The sequence below is a fragment of the Arvicanthis niloticus genome, chromosome 2 (assembly GCF_011762505.2).
Source record: "Arvicanthis niloticus isolate mArvNil1 chromosome 2, mArvNil1.pat.X, whole genome shotgun sequence".
In the NCBI taxonomy this organism is placed as follows: domain Eukaryota; kingdom Metazoa; phylum Chordata; class Mammalia; order Rodentia; family Muridae; genus Arvicanthis; species Arvicanthis niloticus.
This window is the reverse complement of record NC_047659.1, coordinates 11,042,325-11,061,557: the sequence shown is the minus strand read 5'-3', so window position 1 is coordinate 11,061,557 and position 19,233 is coordinate 11,042,325. Positions and strand designations below refer to the sequence as shown.

At 46.9% G+C, this 19,233-nt stretch overlaps 1 protein-coding gene across 7 annotated transcripts in view; it reads left to right on the top strand.

The window, feature by feature from the left end:
• Mvb12b (multivesicular body subunit 12B) overlaps positions 1 to 19,233 on the top strand; it is a 154,370-nt gene that overhangs the window by 3,937 nt on the left and 131,200 nt on the right. For all 7 annotated transcript variants that reach the window (XR_004606152.2, XM_076928542.1, XM_034494871.2 and 4 more), the window contains exon 2: positions 8,883 to 9,005. Coding sequence is in view for 6 of the 7 variants with exons in the window: in XM_076928542.1 (XP_076784657.1) it covers positions 8,883 to 9,005 (123 nt within the window). In the remaining variant the exon portion in view is untranslated. The remainder of the gene's footprint in view (positions 1 to 8,882; positions 9,006 to 19,233) is intronic.

Here is a 19,233-nt window from a genome sequence, read left to right as displayed (position 1 = left end):
TGCCATTTCTTGGTTTTTATTTGCATATTTATTTATATAAATATGTAACTTTATTGTATTTCATGTGTATGAATGTTTTGTTTGCGAATATGTCTGTGTGTTGTGTACATCCCCAGAGGATGAAACCCACCAGGAACTGGGGTTGCAGATGGCTGTGAGTCACCATGTGGGTGCTTGGATCTGAACCCAGCTCCTTTGGAGGAGCATCGGTGCCTTTTACAGCCCAGCCATCTCTCCAGCGACAGCACTCACCTCTAGCTGGCATTTTGACATGGGCTCTGGGGACTAAACTCGAGTCCTCTTGTGTTTTCATCTTTCCAGCCCTAATCTCGAGACCTTTTTTGGCTTGCAAAGTTGAAATTATTAAACAAGTCCCTTTCTTAGGGTCCCTGGCAACCTCCATTCAATTTTGTCTCCCTGGGTGTGACCATGCTGGGAGCCTTATGGAGCTGGAATCCTAGGATGTGTAGCCTTTTCTGACTGGCTTATTTTACTTAGCATGCTATCCTCACAGTTCATTGTGTTATAGTATGGGTCAGATTGCCTTCCTTTTGAAGGCTGAAGGATTCGTGGTTGGACGTATTGACTGCATTTCACTTACCCATTCATCATATTGACTGCATTTCACTTACCCATTCATCATATTTTGGCTATTGAATGAGGCTGTTCTGGCAATTCTTTATTCAGTTCTTTGGGGATATGTAGTTAGAAATGGATCATATGGAAACGTTATTTTTAGTCCTCAGGGGAATTAGCATACTTTCCCCCCACAAAAAGATGGCTGCCATGTCCATTCCCACCAATGACATCAAAGCTTCTGATTTCTCTGTATCCTCCCAATGTCTGGTACCCTCTGAGTACTTTTCTTCTTGAAGGTATCCAGCAGGATGGGTGTAAGACACTTCACTGTGGTTTGGGTTTTAACTGATATTTCCCAGGGACTTCCTAGTTGAACATTTTCTGTGCTGCATGTGGTTCAAACATCTCTCAGCCTCGGAGAAATGTTTGTTCAAGTAATTTGGCCACTAAAAATGAGTAAGTTGAGTCTTGTTTAGCTGTAGCTCTTCATAGCTTTGGATATAACTCCTCATCACATATTGTAAGCAGATATGGGTGGCAAATAACTTCATTCTTTAAGTTGCCTTTTTATTCTATAGAGTGTGTTCTCTGATGCAGTTCTAGATGTTTTATGCACCTTGTAATTCCATAGAGAAAATATACCAATTACTCTTGCTCCTGTTGGTGAAAGTGCAGGCCTGGGTTGATTGATTTGTGTAGAGCCACACAGCTTTGAGTGTCTGAGCTTCAACTGGCATTCTGGTCTGACTCTAAAGCTGTGCCTCCTCCATCCTATGCTCTGCTGGCTGTCCCTGCACTAGCTAGTAACCTAGGAGGCCTGAGGAGCTTGATGGAGACCATGTAGGTGGGAGAAACATAACATTGAGGTCCACTGGCTTCCCTTCTTACCCTAAGCACACTTGCGTAGTCCGTGTGATAGGCAGCAGTGCCATTTTTTAAAAAATGGAGTTTAGTTGGATTTATTTGTTTGTTTTGGCATTTCATAACCTTGTTAAATAGCCCGTCTGTTGCTTGCTGTGACCCCAGAAGTCCATGCTTGATCATACCACTGTGCCTTTGTCAAGGTCAGCAAGACTCATCCCATCCACAAGCTCTGTCTCTAGGGAGGCCAGTTCTTCCCTCTGAAGGTGTCTCGTCATTTGCAGCCCCCTGCCTTGGGGGTTTTCTCTGTAGCCTGGGTCACACCTTTTGGCTGCTACTGAGCACTGTGGAGCTTCTCCCAGTCTGCATTGGATTATTCACTCTCAGCTCAGACCCAGAACCAGGGAAGGACTGCTGTTTGTAGAGGCACAAGCTCCTCGGGACATTCTTGCAGCCAGCTGGGACACTTCCGGGCCCACACACACCACCACTGCATTGAGATCCAGACTTTGCCAAAGACTGCAGAGCCTCCTGCTCTCCACACATGGGTACTTCTGGAGTTCACTTTGTCCTTCTAGGACATCAGTGCCCCTGCTGCGGGTCCCATGAGAAGGGGCCAGGTAGGCTTGCCATCACTGTTGCTCCTGAAGCATGCTGCAGCCGCCTTACTTAATCCACTGAAATTTGGGCAGTATTTGAGAGGGAAAGCACTTCATTCATTCACTCTTCATCCACATGTGGACGATGTATTGAGCACCGACTGTCAGCGTGGTGCACGTAGCATGCTTTGGACAATGTGAGGAAACCATGCAGCCCGAATAGCAAGACTTCGTGTGCACTCATCTTGTTCACGCTTGTGTCCACGTGCATATGTATATGCTAAGGCCTGTGCTATTAGCGCTATGGGTGATGACATTTGTCTGCATGGGCAGTTGGAGAAGGCTTGGGAAAATTCAAGAAGTGCCTGGCATGTTGAACAGTGGGGGTAGATGTCTGTGGGAGAGAAGCTGGTACTCTTGGCTGACCTATGGTCGGGAGGCAGAGGATAGGGAACTCATTCTGAGGTTCTTCTCAAGGGAAGGTCTCCTTCAAGTTCATTTCATTTCATTCTTTCACCATTTGCTTATCAAACATATAATGAGGACCAATCTTCAGGTTCTTGAATTGCAGGTAGTGACCAACTGTTTTAGCATCATCAGGGACCCTGGGAGAACACAGTTTCTTAGGCTCCTTGCTCCAGTCTCTGGCAGCCCCCAGGAGTCTGTTTCTAGTATAGGGCTCAGAGCTGTCAGTTTTAGTAGCTTCCCAGAAGACACTCCTGTGTCCCAAATGCAAGAGAGCATCCCTCTCATCCTGGCTCTCCACAGATGCAGGGTCCTGTGAGGGAGAAAATGTGTGAGGTTGTGTTGAGGTGAGCCAAGTCGGCGGTGCCAGTGGGATATGCAGAGAAAGCCAGCCAGCAGAGTACCAGATACACCCATGAGTTTGAGGCGAGAACTGGAAGGCCCTTACGGCCCTTCCAGTTCAGCTGTCAGATGGGCTGATTGAATTGATGAATGTACCAGAGAAACACTCAAGATGGGAAAGCCAAAAAGGACATGGGCTGTGGGAGCTCATCAGCCTGGCACCGAGGTAACACAGCATTTATACTCTGACACTGGCCATCAGGACACTGTGTGACTTACTTATACGAGAGCACTAAACATAAAAGGACCTTTGCTCTTGTGACCTCCTGGGATGATTTTGTTTTCTGACCATTTTCCTTCAGTCAGGTTTTCCAGTGTGGTAGACCAGGCTAGACATAATGGGAATGGGCAGGCTCAACCCTTATTTGCTGCAATCATAAGTAAGGCAGAATGAGATTCATCTGTGTTCTGGTGGACTTCCGGCTGTGTTCTAGGGCTTGTGCAGAGTTGGGTTCCTTCGGGCAGCTTTGTCTGGTTAGTGCTGGAAACTCCATTCTACATTTGTTTTTAGAGAGAGCCTGCCCTGTGTGCTTTATGGGAAGTATGTGTGATCCTCAAATGATTAATATAAGTGAGAATGGTCTGATTGAATTTGGTGCATTTGTGTACCAGACATTAGGAAAAACCCAGACCTTTACTGGGGGAAAAGGAAGTGCTTACCATTGTTGGTTTCCCAGCTGGAAAATTCTCTGTGACCTAGGGGAGCTTAGAAAAAAATGTTTGCTATGATTCTCGGGTATCAGAACAGCCCTCCCAATAGTTAGTGGCCTGCCACCACCTGCCATTGGAAAAATGGCAGATGCCCCAGGGATTTGACTTCTGATGGGTCACCACCAACTTAGCTATGCACACACCCAGGTGCAGGTGGACCAGGCCCTCTCTTGAGGTTCTTCAGCAGATGCCCTCCAGCTGTGCTCTCTCTCTCTCTCTCTCTCTCTCTCTCTCTCTCTCTCTCTCTCTCTCTCTCTCTCTCTCTCTCTCGCAGCCTGATTGCTGGCTGCACACACATTCCTGGGTGCTTCATGACACCTGGTCTCAGCTTGAAGCCTCCAGGTGAGGTAGGTCTGCACCTGTGTCCTGTGCAGTATGGTGTGCTGAAGATAATGGCTGTGCCTTTTGTCTCTTCCTTGTCTGCAGAACAGCACTAGTACTTGGGAGGTTCCCAAGTTGAGCGTGGAGCCACTGGGAAAGAGGTGCAGAGTCCTCCCTGTTCAGGGACTTCTGTCTTGTGGAGCAGCCTCCCCGGGGCCCTTGGACGGGGAGAATGTCTCCCTTTCCTTTCCTGCCCCACAAGCAGCAGGGTCTGGGCAGTTTGTGATGTGTGGTGCCCTTGAGCTTGAATCCCAAGCAAACTGGATATACTTCATCCTTAATTAATCCACTGGTTTTGTCATTTCAATTACAGTCGGCCAGTTTAACCTGCAATCCCCTCCCCCTTTGGTACTTTGAAATTACTCTTTTCAGAAGATATGTGATCACTCCTTTAGCCCTGGTGGGCAGGTGTTGGCATTGCTTCTGAGCCAGCCTTGTCCATGCTCTCTGCAGGGAGGCCGGGTGGCAGGGAGGCCAGGTCTTCTCTGAAGGCAGCAGCTCCCGCCCCCCTGCAGTCCTTGCTCTGGAAGCACTGGAAACTCCCTGGCCCACTCCCCACTGCTGGAAGGGGCCTCTGTGGAGAGACTGCGTGCTGTTAGCTGGGTTTTGATTTCAGTACTGGAGTTGATAAAACGTGATAAACCCCAGGCTCACTAAGGCCGTGGAAATTAAACAGTGATGATATCAAAGTTCCCCCGAGTCTTCAGCTCTGCTACTGTAGCTTGCTTTCTCCCGGCTGGGGCCCGAGGCAGCTTTGATTCTGAAACAATGAGCATCGTCAGTTAGGCCCAGAACTGCTGACTTTTAGGGATTAAGTGCATGGTTGTGGTAATTCTTTGATCAGCTACAAGGGAGCAGTGTGCTGTCTGCCTGCCACACTGTGAAGGGGCTTCATAGTTAAACTATGAAGTTCACTTCTCTGTGAACCTGGGATGACAGTGTTGTTGAGGTGCTGCGCTGTAGGGAACCAGACCTCCTCCTGGCCAGTTCTCCATTGCCAATGCATGTAGTGTGGTGTGGAGGGGAAAGACCCCTCCCTTGGAAGACCAAACTCACAGCAGGCATCTTTCGCAGTGCATGCCCACACTTTCTTAGCTCTCTTGTTTTGAGGAGGGATTGCTCAGAGAAACACAAGACCAGCTGCCTGGAGCAGGGGGCTCTGCAGCCCTCAGCCTGGGAATGATCTGGCAGAGACCACATGCCCACTCAGGAAAGGTCGTTGGGGACTGACATCTGGAAGGTTACCTTCCAGAACAGCTCTAGGTCACTGTTACCATGGCCAATAGCAGATGTGACTCCCAAGTGCCCAACACCTTCCTTCCTTGCCTGGCCTGTGTTGAGAACCCACTGGTTTCAGATTGGCTCAGTATCTGCCACCCAGTCACACAAAGGGACCCCACTCTGGCTTTCCTTGTGGATACTTCCTGTGGCCACAGCTGGATGGCACAGTGGTGCCTCTCTGCTTCCTTCCTCTAGGTCGGTTGGCCCTGCTACTTGAGCATGGTAATGAAGCCCCTGTGTGCTGTGGATCCTCACATAGATCAACCCATTCCCTCCTGTGCCGAGCTCACATCTCTCTCATTAGGCCTGAATTTACCTCTGTCCTACACAAACATGGCCTTAGCTCATTTTTATTGTTGTAAATTATTTATGAGGGGAATGTTGAATCTCGAAACTGAGGTGTGAGGGAATTAATCCCAGGTTACTTTTATCTTTCTGTACACTTCTTCCCTTTGCTTTACTTACTGAGCGATGGCCAGAGGAAAAAAGTGCTCTGGCATTTTAAAATATAATTAGTGTTGAACCTGCCTTCCCATTTGGGCAGGACATTGGTCACTGTGTGCGGTGGAAGGAACAGTGCACAGACTAGACTGAGGGGGATCCTCTGCCTGCTGTCAGTCAGCTGGGTGTCTGGGACCAAACCTCAGTTTATGCTTATGTAAAATAAGGCTAGTTTGGGGGACCCTCCAACTCTGAGGCAAGTATCAGCTGATAAGGAACCCGAGAAAATCCTCTGGGTGTGCAGAGTTCTGTACAAACGTGGCAGTAGAGCCACTATGATGGAACCAAGAGTTGTTGCAAGAAGGCCTTTTGTGTTTTATGCCTCGCCATGTCCTGCCTGGCTGGTCAGTGTCGGTCTTTACACATGCTCCCTTCTGTCCCTGTGTTGGGCTCACATTCATGGCCCCTCTTCCTCCCCGCAGAGCCCTGGCCCAGGACCCTGGGCTGCAGAGTCCAGTTCTGCTCCCTTGCCTTCCCTTCTGGCTGGAGACTCCAGGCAGCCTGAGGAAACATGGAGTGCAAGTTAATAAATGGCCTTTTGTTAGGAAGGTCAATTGAAGTGACTGTAGAGACGCTGTTAAAAGTAATTTGCAGTCACAAAATATGTAATTCAGGGCAAGCCACTTTGAGCGATGGCCTCTGCCATGGATATCTTGGGCGTTTCTCATTAAGAGGCTCCTTGGCTGGTGGCGGCCATGCCCCACCGCCAAGTGGGCTGCAGCTCTGGAACAGCCATTTGTCTCCGAGGCACAAAGGCTGCCTTGATCCCCAGGGCACAGCAACCCGGCAACCAAGGGAGAGAGGCGGGGCGAGCGTGGAGATGACTGTGTTGGCTGAGCCAGACCTGTAGTGGGCTGGGCAAGCTGGGCTCCTGAGCTCTGAGGACCAGCTCTTTGTCTGCTTCAGCTGGAGGCTGCCTGCAGCCATCTTGGAAGCTGCTGCTGGATGCCTCCCGGGGTGCATTATGGGAGCAGTGACTTCCCTTTGCAAGCATACTCACCCTCTTGCAATTGACTGCAAGCAAGAGAATCGTCGTCTTTATGCCTCATGGAGTGCATTGTCATTGGGGAACATGGGTCTCCCAGCAAATGAGATATTCCTTGTGTGTGCTCACAGTCTCGCTCTTTTCTGTCTCCATCTCTCCTTTCCTTCATTTCTTTTTCTCCTCTTTATTCCCTCTCTCCCCCCTCTCTCTCTCATAGTAAAGGCAGTAGGATTTTGCTTCACTTGTTCTTTATTAAATTCACAGCATGATATTTATCACTGGCAGGATTCGTACATTCTGCTAATGAGTTGTTAATTGCAAAGCATCTTTGGTAACAGACATCAGGTACCAATATTTTTGCAAACTGCAGCCATGTGATTTTTATGTTCCCCTCGACCCCCAAATACAGAATTTTTCAGGGACAGAGGCATTTTGTTTAGAGATTTGCTCTGAATTGGGCAGGTGCAGATATTTGACCGTAAACCCATATTGGGGTCACATGTGTGGAGTCACCTGATAAATATTTACTCAATACCTACTTGGTGCAAGAGCACTAAGCACTGAGCTGCCCTGGATAAAAGCTGCCTAGAAAATGAAAATTCAAACAAGGAAAGGATAGAGAGGTGCAGCCTGGTCTCCTCCTCCTGCCCTGGGCTTTTATACACTTATTTTTGGTAGAAGCAAATAAAATATAACTCTATAACTTGGCTAAGGGGCAAGGTGCCAGGTGCTGCCAAGCCCTAACCAGAACCAAGTCTGCTTCCAGTGGGTTCCGCTGACTAAACGGGTGACCTGCATGTAATGGTGTGATGGTTCCTGTGAGGTAGGCTACAGACATCCTGAGTGGCCAGCGCTTTCTGATAAGAGGAGGAGGAGCAAGAATGTGCCTCCCGCTGCCTCTTCTGGCAGGATGTTTGCTTTAGAAGCTGTGCTAGCTTAGAGAGCTTTGCAGCCAGTAGGGTTTAATTGCTGCAGAATGAGGTGGGATTTATTCTGTTCTTTCCCACTGCTTGCCCAGTAAAAGTGCTCTATGTCAGGTGTGGATGTTTTTATTTGGATTCTGGTGCACAGCCACTCAAGCGGCCAGGCCCACTGCTCTCCCTACTTGGTCAGCCTCCTCTGCTGGTCCTGGGCAGAGGCAGGGAGTAGCAAAATATTAATTCCACGCATCATCTTTTCATCCAAGTGACCAGTGAGAGTTAGGATCACCGCTAGTGCTTGGCTTTGAGTAAGTGCCACTTGACCTGGGGTTAAATTAGACAAAGAAATGGACCAGGCCTCTAGTGCATGGTGCTTCCCAGCTGGTTCCGGCTAGAGTACCCTTAAGAACCCATGTGCCCTTAAGCCTTCTAGTCCACCTGCTGTTTTCTGAGTGCCTACTGTGTGCCTCTCTGGGCCCCTCTTTTATATTCTAAGTCTGTTTTCACAACAGCCCAGGCATGGTTCAAGACCTCATTTTACAGTTGAAAGAAAGCTGGGGCTCCCCAAGGTTTAATTTCTTGTCTGACACTGTGTTGTAAGCGTGGAGTCTGGAGCCGCACACACCTCCTGTGCCTATGCCCAGATGCCGTCTCTGGTTTTGGAGCTCATTGAATTCTCTGTCTAGCTGTGGTTTGGAAGCCCAGCTCCATACAGAAGCACCATGTGAGGGATAGACTTCATCAGGGGTGGCTTATTCAGTGTTGGTCCCTGGTCAGAAATCAGGCAATTAGGAGTAGAATTAAGAATAATGTGGGCTGGGCAGGTAGCTCAGTGGGTAGCCTGCTTGTCTAGCCTTTGTAAAGGGTTCTACCCCTTAGCACCACATAAAACCAGGTGTACACGCCTGTAATGTGAGCTCTCGGGAGGGAAGTAGAGGCAGGAAGACAGGAGTTCAAGGGCAGCCTGGAATATATGATAATGTGCTCTTGTGTTTGAGTGGAAATTACCTCCTGATACGAGCCCTCAGCATTCCACACTAACAGCTTGGTCTGAGTTCAGGGTCAGATAAGGCCAGGTAAGGAATGTACTGCTCACTGAGAACGGCTGCCCAGATCCTCTGTCTACTTGAAACCTTGCTCACTCACATTAAACACTGAGCTTGAAATTTTTGCTCTCCATTTCCTTTTCCAAACCAGGATCAAGCCACCATGCCTGAAGTCAAAGAGCTTTCAGAAGCCTTGCCAGAGACACCAATGGACCCCATCACAGGAGTCGGGGTGGTGGCTTCCCGGAACCGAGCCCCGACAGGCTATGATGTGGTAAGACACAATACCAGTTTGTCTGTTGTGTTCTCTGTCTACTTCAGTCCCTGTGTGGAAAATCCGCATATTCCCTCTCAGAACTTAGACTTAGCAGAAGAGGAAAGTCATGACCAAGGAGATGCTCAGGGGTGGGAGTCAGGGGACCTGCCGAGGCCATGGAGTGTGGGAAGGAGATGCTCAGGGTGGGAGTCAGGAGACCTGCCGAAGCCGTGGAGTGTGGGAAGGATTTTCTGGATATAATAGGCTTTTGACATTTGTGGTGGTCATTTTTCACCTTTAATTAGATTCACTGATTTCCAGAGTCACCTCTAGTTTTGATGCTTCATGAAGACGATTTAGGGAAAACCCTGGGCGTTGTCTTGTATTGTCCCAGAAGTTTAAGTATCCTGAGTGTGTTGTTCTTCCCCATAGCCCACAGGGAGCTTGTACAGTGATTAGCTTACTCTGTGGGCAGGAGCTCTAAGTCAGGGCTTCTCAAAGTCAGGGCCAATGATCATATAATTCTTTGTCACGGGACCATCATGTGCATCATAAGCTGTGCTCTGCAGCATCCCTGGCCTCTGTTTAGCCGAAACGAAGATGTTTCCAGATGTTCCCTGGGAAGGGTGGCAGAGTGAAATTGGCCCCCGTTGAGAACCTCTTCAGTCAGTCTGCAGAAAGAAGACTCCATTTAAAAAAAAAAAATCAAGAAAACAAAATCTCTGCTTCCCCACTGTGGAGATGCATGTGAAGAGATGGAGGGTCCTCTTTGACCAAGGTTTGCATTCGGCCCGCCTCAGTCTTCAAAGCCCAGGCAGGATGTCTAACTTTCCATAAAATAGAATCATTAGGTATGGCTTTGTGCCATGAAACTCTTGGGGAAGCTAATAAAAACGCTCCTGATTAGAGATGCTGAAGTGTGTTTTGATGAATTGGGTCTGAGGTGGCACACTGTACATCAGGCCTGCCTGGAAGCTGCCGCGACCATCCAGGGGCCCTGGAGGCTCAAGCCCCGGCTTGGTTCTCACAGCTTCCTGCTGTTTGTTCTCTGTCTGTCGGTATCTGTAGTGTTCTGGCTGCACCTTTGGGGTCATGCAGACTGCTTGGCCAGTGGGCGGCAGTGGCCTTTGATAGCTTGGCTCTCTGAAAGTCTCTGGGAGCCTGACAGGGGCACAATCTATCCCTATCATTTTCTTCTAACATCTAGCTCAGGGCAGGAGAGCGTGGTGTCAAATGAGTGAAATTAATAAGCACATTTCACCACCATGCTGCATGTGTGTTTTAGTGGAAGGTGAGCAGGGCAAGAGGCTCAGGCTAGTTCGCCTGTAATTACTCAGTCTGCACATGGTCCTAGGCTCCTCTAAGAGCTCTTCCTGGGTGAGGGCGGGCAGTCCTCTCTTCATCTGACCTCTATCTAGCCTCTTCTCAGATAAACATCTCATTCCCAAGAGCTCTGGCCCTAGTTCAAGGGGAAAGGTGGGGAGGGCAGGGTGAGAAGCGGCAGTTCCCTTCTCAGCCAGAGCTCCTCGTGAGGGCGACACGGGAACCAAGAGCATGAATGTTTTGGGAAGGCTCCAAAGATTGTCCAGAGGACAAGAAGGCCTGTGAGCTAGAGGCCAGACTACTCTCAGTGTACAGTCTGCCTAGGATTAACCCCAGCCTCTCACACAGTGAGGCACTCTGACCAGCTCCTGCCATTAGCCACCAGATGCCATTAGCTGGCCCTCAGCTGCCTTAGAAAGGCTTTCTAGGTACGCTGCTGCTTAAAGTTAGAAATGCCAAAGGTGCATTGGATTGGGGAAGCAGGACATTGGAAATCATTTGCTGTCTCAATTCATTGTCTTCATTCCTGCAGACTTCTGAGAACAGCCTCCCATGTGTGTCTTTCAGCCACAGGCTCAGGGCCTGGAGTGACAGGCTGATGATCCACTCTCAGAGATTGGGGTAGGGCTCAGAAGCAAGACTACTGGTCTGGAAGTGTAGTGAGAATTTTGGTTTCTTAAAAAAAACACAGAAATAGGAACATATTTTCCTTTTAATCCCAGGTGTGGGATATGGGGCTGCTTCAGACTGCCCACAGCAGCTGACTACGAGTTGCCTTGTGCTCTAGCAGAGGTGTGATTTTGCCAGCTGCAGATAGTTTCTGATATTGTATGACATTTGGAATTCTGGGGACATTTCAGAGGGTATATAAATCCTAGGGCCATAAGTGGTGGGTTTGTGTTGTTGGTTGGTTGTTGGTCGTTGGTTTGTTAAGTAGCCATACATAAAGAAGAAACAAGAAGTAGTTAGCTATCCTGATGGCAAAGATCAAACTTGCCCAAGGAACTCAACACCCCTAATCGGCAGAAAGTAGTCTAAAGATAGGATTATCCCCTTCCCTTCTGTCTGTTTTTTCTCCTAAGGAGCAGGGGTTGAAAGAGTGGGAAAGAGGTTGAAGAAGGAAGACCCCACAAAGTAGCAAACACCAACTCTGTTGTAGAAGTGTGAGGGTTGAGTGTGGACGCAGGTGGGGGAGAGGAGGGGGAGGACTGAGTGTGGACACAGGTGGGGGAGGGGAGGAGGAGGACTGAGTGTGGACACAGGTGGGGGAGGGGAGGGGGCAGTGGGGAGCTGAGTGTGGACACAGATGGTGTTGGGAACAGCAATTCCCTGACCTAAAGGTGGGCAAGTGGCAGGCTAGCCTAGGTGTAAATGGAGAGGATTCCAGGGTGAGAAGGTACAAGTGGGCAGGGCCTGAGAGGTGAAGTCACACTGGGACAGCAGAGGAGGTGGTGTCCAACAGCGGTCAGAACAGATTGGCGATTTCCACGTGGGCACCGTGGGTAGCCTGTGTGCTACCCACCCTCCCTCCTTCCCCCCCCCCCTTTTCATCTCCCATTCTTTCAAGAGTGTTGAAACTAATTAGGCAACAAAACATTTCTTCAAAATTGCTGGTCCTGCATAATTTATAGCTACCCAAAGTATCCCAGGTATTTTCATCATCAGTAGAGCTGCCAGTGTTTGAAGCGTCAGATGTAGGGTGCTGTGGCGCTGAGACAAATCAGCTCTTCTCTGGGCAGTGGGTTGGGTTCAGGGATCAGAAGGACACACAGGTCTAAAACTGGAAACCTGCAGATGGGGATCCAGTTGTCATGTACTAAAGCAGAAGAAGAAAGAAAACAAAAATTCAAACAAACAAACCACCCTCACAAAACCACCTGCTCAGTGCTGAAGCAGGGTCAAGAAAGCTTGCAAATTCCCATCATGTTCAGGGACTTAAAACCCTTGGGAGGAAGGTAGTGAGCTCCTGCCCAAAGCCTGTGGTAAGTGTCAAGTGGAACGCATGAGCCATAGTGAAGCCATCACTCCAGTGTGAAGGAGCTGTTACTCAGATCTCTCTAGAAAGGCCATAGGCTTTGGTCCCTCATAACCAGAGGACAGGAGACCTCAGATGGATATGAGGTGCTATCCTCTGGTGTCCCACCCTGCAGCAGGTGAGAGATAAGGAGTAGCTTGCCCCTGCTGGCCCCTGTGGGCCCCTGGGCTCCTGGCCCCCTCAGAGTTGCTCTGCCAGCAAGGGACTGCTTCTGAGGTTTCCACACCCCACAACCCCCTCCTCACAGGCTTTTTTCTTTTCAGAGCTGAGCTTGCTTCGATAAAGGCACCAGGTGTTGCTTTTTTTGTTGTTTGTTTTGATAGAAAATACATTAAACCAAGATTCACTGAAAGCACGGAAAAGTTTCCGACCAGCCTTGGGCCCTGGCTTCCTGTGGCTTGAATCTGGAAAGTTTCTGTGAACTGTCTGGAGACAGACCTGCCTTGAGAGGAGGACACTCCTTGCTTGCTGTAGTGAGTGCAGTGAGGCCAGCAGGCCAACTTCAGGAAGTTCTGTCAGAAACCATGGCTTCCTGTGCCTGCTGGGGGGAACAGTCTCCTTGGCCTCCTGCCCCCAGCTGTGCAGCCAGAGACCAAAGCTCAGTTAGACAATGACAGCATCTTGATACTTCCTTCTGCTCACAGAGGTGGCTGGCTCACTCTTGCAGACTTGTGAAAGATAAAGCTTCAGTTATTTGGATTGGCAAAGAAGTTAATCGTTCTTTTTTTAAATGTAGGATTTGTTTTAAGTGATTATGGATTTATATGTACTTTAAGGAGTAATGCCAGCATGCTCACTCCTTATCTAAGATCAAGTGACAAGGTAACAAAGGTGCACTGGGCATTTTGACCCCTGTGGTAGTGTCTGAAAACACCATCATGAACCAGGACTCTGAGTTTAACCAAATGATTTCTGGCCAGTGGATCAGTGGATCATGAGGAAATTGCTGTTGAAAAGATGGTTTTCTGCTCTTGGTCCCCAAGAGGAACAGTATGTCCTGCTGCTGGGCAGGGCCAGAAGGGGAAGTGTCAGGGCCCACAGGAGCCTGTAGAGCAGAGGCAGTGTGGGCATGATCTTTCCATGCAGCTTCTGTGTGCAGGGCAAGGCAGACTTCAGCCATCTAGTGGAAATGGCTGTCTCTGTGCCACAGGTGTAGTGTCTGCTTGTCAGGTGTCTGGTGTCTTGGATGGCAGGAGCCTGATGCCCGAGAATATGCTGGTTTGTTTTTGTCACTGTGGCATATGCCAGAGTCACCTAGGAAGAGGGAACCTTGGTTGAAGAGTTGCCTCCGTCAGATTATCTTGTGGGCGTGTCTGTGGGACATTTTCTCTCTTTAGGATTGATTTATTTTTTTATTTATATATGGATGTGACTGAAGGAATTTACATGCATCACATGAGCTCAGGTGTCAGTTGAGGCCAGAGGGCATCCTGAGTTACAGGTGGCTGGGAGTAAGCTGCATGTGGGCACTGGGAAGTGAACCTGGTTCTTTGTAAGATCATTGCAAGATCTGTAAGTGCTCTCTCTTAACCACTGAGCCTTCTCTCCAGCCTTTGGGGCATATTCTCTCTCCCCCACCCCCATGTTTGTTTACTGTATGTGTATGGGTATTTTGCTTGCAATGCCAGTCTGTACACCAGAAAGCCAGAAAGTGGTGTCAGATCCCCTGGAACTGGACTTACAAATGATTATGAACCACGGTGTGGGTGCTGGGAATTGAATCTGAATCTGGAGTCCTGTAGAAGAGCAGTCCCCAGTGCTCTTACCTGCTGTGCTACATCTGTCAACCACATCTGTCAAGCCCCCCATGGGGCATTTTCTTGATTAATGATTGATTAGGAGGGCCCAGCCCACTGTGGGAGATGCCACCCTTGGGCAAGTGGACTTGAGTTGTATTAGAAACTCTGAGCAAGCTATGGAGAGCAAGCCAGGAAGCTGCAGTCTTCCTTGGTCTTTGCTTTAAATTCTGCCTCCAGGTTCCTTTCTGGCCCCTGCCTCGGCTCCCCTGGATGACGGACTACTCCTAGAAGGGTAAGACGGAAAAACCTTTCCTCCCCATGTTGCCTCTGCTTGGTGTTTTATTGCAGCAACAGAAAACTTGCAGGGGCAAGGTAGATGGGAATGTGGAATAGTGTTTGTTGGTTTGTCAGAAGTATGGAAGGGAAGTCACTTCCTGTCTCTAAGATTAGCTGATCTGGGGAGAGGCAGCTTGTCTTTGGGTTTGCTTGCGAAGCCTCAAGATACCAAAGTATCATAAGCTATGCTATTCTTACTGCTGGGCCCTTATGGTCACACTCATCCCCACTGCCTCCTCCAGAGTCCCAGGATCCACTCCTCTTGTCTCCCCACTATAATTTTGTCATTTCTAAAGTGTGCTCATTGGTTTTTGTCAACTTGACACAAGTTCCTGTGGTCTGGGGAAAGGGATTCTCTACTGAGGAACTGCCTCCATCAGATTGGCCTGTGGGAAAGTCTGTGGGGCGTTTTCTTGATTGATAATAATTGTCCTGGGAGGGCACAGCCCATTGTGGGCACTGCCATGCCCAGGCTTGTGCTCCATGGTGTTATAAGAAAGCAGACTGAGCCATGAGGAGTCAGCCTGTAAGCAGGGCAGTGAGGTTAGCAACCTCATTGAACAGTTGATCACAGGGAAAAGATTCTATCAAGTATTTGACTACGGATTCAACTGTAGATGTCTGCACCAAGTTAAAGAAGTTTCTGTTCACATTTTTCTGAGAATATCGTGACTAATGGATGAGTTTTTAGATGTCCTTTCTGCATCCATTGATATGATTTTTTTTTAAATCTAGTTAGCCTGGTAGATTACATTGACTAGTGAACAACTTTGCAGTCCCTAAAATAAATCTCATTTGGTCGTGATTTATACTCATTTTTGGTGAATTATCTTTACTGATTCTGTTAAGAATCTCTATGCTATGTTCATGAGGATTATAATTAACTGATTTCTTGATTTTACACTATTTTTTTAATCTGATAATTCTAAGTTTATGAAATGAATTGGAAGTACCCCCATACCAGTTCTGCCTTCTAGAAAAGATTGTATAATTGGTGTTAATTATTCACTAAATATGATATAAGGAACTTTAAGGAAGCCTCTTGAGTCTGGAGATTTAACTTCTTTGAAAGTTTGAAAATTTCAAATTTGTTTTCTTAATAATCAAAGGGCTGTTCACATGTTTTTTAGTGAACTGTAGCAGCTGAGTTTTTAAGGAATTGCTTGGTTTCATCTAAGTTATCAAATGTGCATAGAATTATTTGTAACAGTTCCTCATTCTTTTTATGTCTACAGAAGTTGTTTTATATTGATAATTTATAATCTTCTCTTTTCTTATTGATAATTTTCTCAAAAGCAACTGTTTCATTGATAGTTACATATTGGTTTTTTTTTCTTTCAATTTCATTGATTTCTGTTGTCTTCTATTTGCTTAGGCTTTATTTTGCTAATTTTCTACATCCTGAGACAGAAGATTAACAGACTGGTTTGAGACTTTTTTAAAAAATTTATTGTATCTTATTAGTTCTTTGAAAATTTCATGATTTTTTTTTTAAATCGTATTCACTCCTTCAAGATTAACTCTTCCTATAGCTACATTGCTTTGACTCCTGATGGGTCGAATGAAAGGCACACACACACACACACACACACACACACACACACACAAACACATCAGTTAATTTATGACATGATGCCATGACTAGCTCAAAGGCTGGGCACTCCTAAACCTTCCCCTGCTACCCCAGGCCCAGTCAGGGAAGTGACCACTGGCCACTTACCCAGATTCTCACACGGCTGATGCACTTTCTCTCTGCAGCTCTTACATCTTACTCTTCTCCCCAGAGTCATTGTGATTCTCTGGCTCCTTCCTCTCCCCAGCTCCTAGCCTACACAAACCTCAAGGTCCCACCTCAGCCTACCTGCCGAGCCATTGGCCGTTGGCTCTTTATTGATCAATCAAAAACCAATTGTGGACAAGGACCACAATTGTTCAGTGTTTGGACAAGCAGATTCCTGATTTTGGGGACTGGATTAATTCAAGGCACTAGAACCAATCCTCAGCACCTTCCTCTCTTCCCACTCAACTTTGGGTCCTCTTTTTTTTTTTTTTTTTTTTTTTTTTTTTTTTTTTTTTTTTTTTTTTTAAGAAATCTGTCAGTCTGATTTGTGCTGCCCACAAGCTTGTGGATGTATGGCCTGTGGTCAGCTTCCCAGAGGCTACTGCTATACCACTCTTAGAGAAAACAGACCCTTTCTCTCCCAGTAGCCATCAGTTGCCAGTAGCTCCTTAGCTGGAGGAAGAATGACGTACCCACTTTTCTGCTCCTCTTGTAGGTTTGGGCTAGCTCAAGCTTACACAGGTCTTACACATGTTATCACTACTGCTGTGAGCTCATGTGTGGCTGCCCTGCTGTGCCCCTGTAGTTCTCTGCCTTCTCTTCTGCAGTGGCCTCTGAGTCTTGGGAGGATGGGGTGTGAGAGACATGTCCCATTAGGGTGGAGCATTTAAATCTCTTACTCTGTAGCTGGGCCAGTTGTGGGTCTCTGTGTTGTCATCCACTGCAAACAGAAGTTTCTCTGATGAGTGCTGAGAGATTCATAATATTCTGTCAGATTTTTTTTTAAAGATTTATTTATGTATTTTATATATATGAGGGGTTCATCTTCATGAATGTCTACAGCCCAGAAGAGGGCATCAGATCCCATTATATGTGGTTTGTGAGATTCCATGTGGTTTCTGGGAATCGAACTCAGGACCACTGGAGGAGCAGCCAGTGCACTGAACCACTGAGCCATCTCTGCAGTCCCTTGTCAGGTTTATTTATTTATTAATTTTTTAAAGACAGACTCTCACTCTGTAGCTTAGGCTTGTTTGGAGCTTGCAGTGATCCTCTTGTCTAGGGCCCCTAAATGGTAGAATTATGGACGTGAGCCTCCCTCTGTGTGTGACTTTTCCTCACTTCTAGGGTGTTTTGTGTCCAGATCTTCCTCTTGGCATTGGTCTCCTTGCTTCACAGATTTTTATGTTTTATTTACACTTTTCGGTACATTTAAACTTTTATTTAGATGATGTATTTGATACATAAATTCTTACAATATGGTTTCCAAATACGGAGAGGATTTAGTTACTGATTTCTAGTTTGGTTCTGTTGTGTTTGAGGAGAGCACTGAGTCCGTCCACTGAAGGATGTGTGTGGTCTGTGCCTCAGGGCACGGGGAGCCTTGCATGCTCTGCTGTTGATGGGGAGGTGCTCCATGAGGTCAAGTAGACTCTCTGTGTTAACAGTGTTCATGTCCTGTGTCCTTGTTCAGGTTTCGTAGGGTCCAACTGTTTTGTCAGTTTTTGAGAGAGCTGTGTGGAAAGTTCTAATCATAATTGTGAATTTATCTACTGGTTTCTTTTCGGCTCTGTCAGTTTCTGCTTCACTGATGTATTTTGAAGGACCATTGGATGTTGCTATGTTCACCATGTCTTCCTAGTGGATTAACTGATGAGTGTGTCACTTTTGACTGTTAATTTTGTTGTTTTATATGAGTATAGATATTCCTTTCAGTGAAGTACTTTTTTTTGCACACTTTTTAAGCCATCATGCCTATAGTCTTAGGGTTTCTATTACTGTAATAAAACACCATGATTCTAAGCAACTTGAGGAGGAAAGGATTTTTTGCCTACATTTCCACATCACATTCATAATTAAAGGGAGTCAGGGCGGGCACTGGAGCCAGGAACTATTGCAGAAGCCATGGAGGAATGCTGCTTACTAGCTTAATCCCTGTGGCTTACTCAGTCTGCTTTCTTATAGCACCCAGGACCCTCAGCTCTGGCACTGTACCCACTGAGCTGTGCCCTCCTGCATCAATCATCAATGTAGAAAGTGAACACTGGCTTGCCCATAGGCCAGATTGGTAGAGGTATTTTCTCAGTTGAACTTCCTTCTTTCTAAATGGCTCTGGTTTTTGTCAGGTTGACCTGAAACCAGGCAGCACACACATTGTATGTGTTGATCAGGCTGGCCTCACATCCTGCCTCTACCTCCTGAGTGCGGGAATTACAGACATGTGCCTTCATGACTGGCTTTGAGACACATTAAGGGAAGATAAACTTATGTCACTTTTTGAAATGCACTCTACCAATCTCTAGTCCTTTAATGGATGTATTTAGGCCATTTATACTTAGTACACATTTTGATATCTCAGGGCTCAGCTAAACCATTTTATTTTGTTTTATTTTATTTTTCATTTAGTCTGTTTTTGTTTTTGTTTTCTTTTGGATTAATTGAACATTTGTTAGGATCCTATTGTGGCTTATTGAAGTGTTTTGAGTGGTTGTTCTTTGTATTAGATATTATGTAAGTCTACCAATATCATTTTACTGATTTTGAGGTGAAATGCAGAGCATCCCTCTCCTTTTCCAGCCTTCATTAATGACATAGAACATCTTAGAGTGTTTCCTGAGCATGCATGTAATGCTACAAAGCATTCTGTCATCACCCCATCACATGTGACTGAGGAGATTCAGGAGGAGGAAATCCATATTTACATGTTTTTATTAACCTTGTTTTCTTCTTTCTGAGCTTGCCTTGATTTTCTATCCTTATCTGAAAGTAGGATTCTGAGTTAAAAAATGATGGCCCCCTCTCTCTGGGCACAATGATGTCTAATGAGAGGCAGCTGAAGTCCTCCCAGTGTGGCTTTGGGATTCCCATGGACTTGGAAATAACCCTTTGCCCACTGTCTGTAAATAGGCCCAATAAACTCAGAAGCTCCCCACGGTGACCTTTGGTAGGGTTGTACTTTGGTTTGTTGTGGGGCCTTACAAGGAGGAGTACATATTGTTTACACCTCCCCAGGGAAGAAATTCTCACAACTGG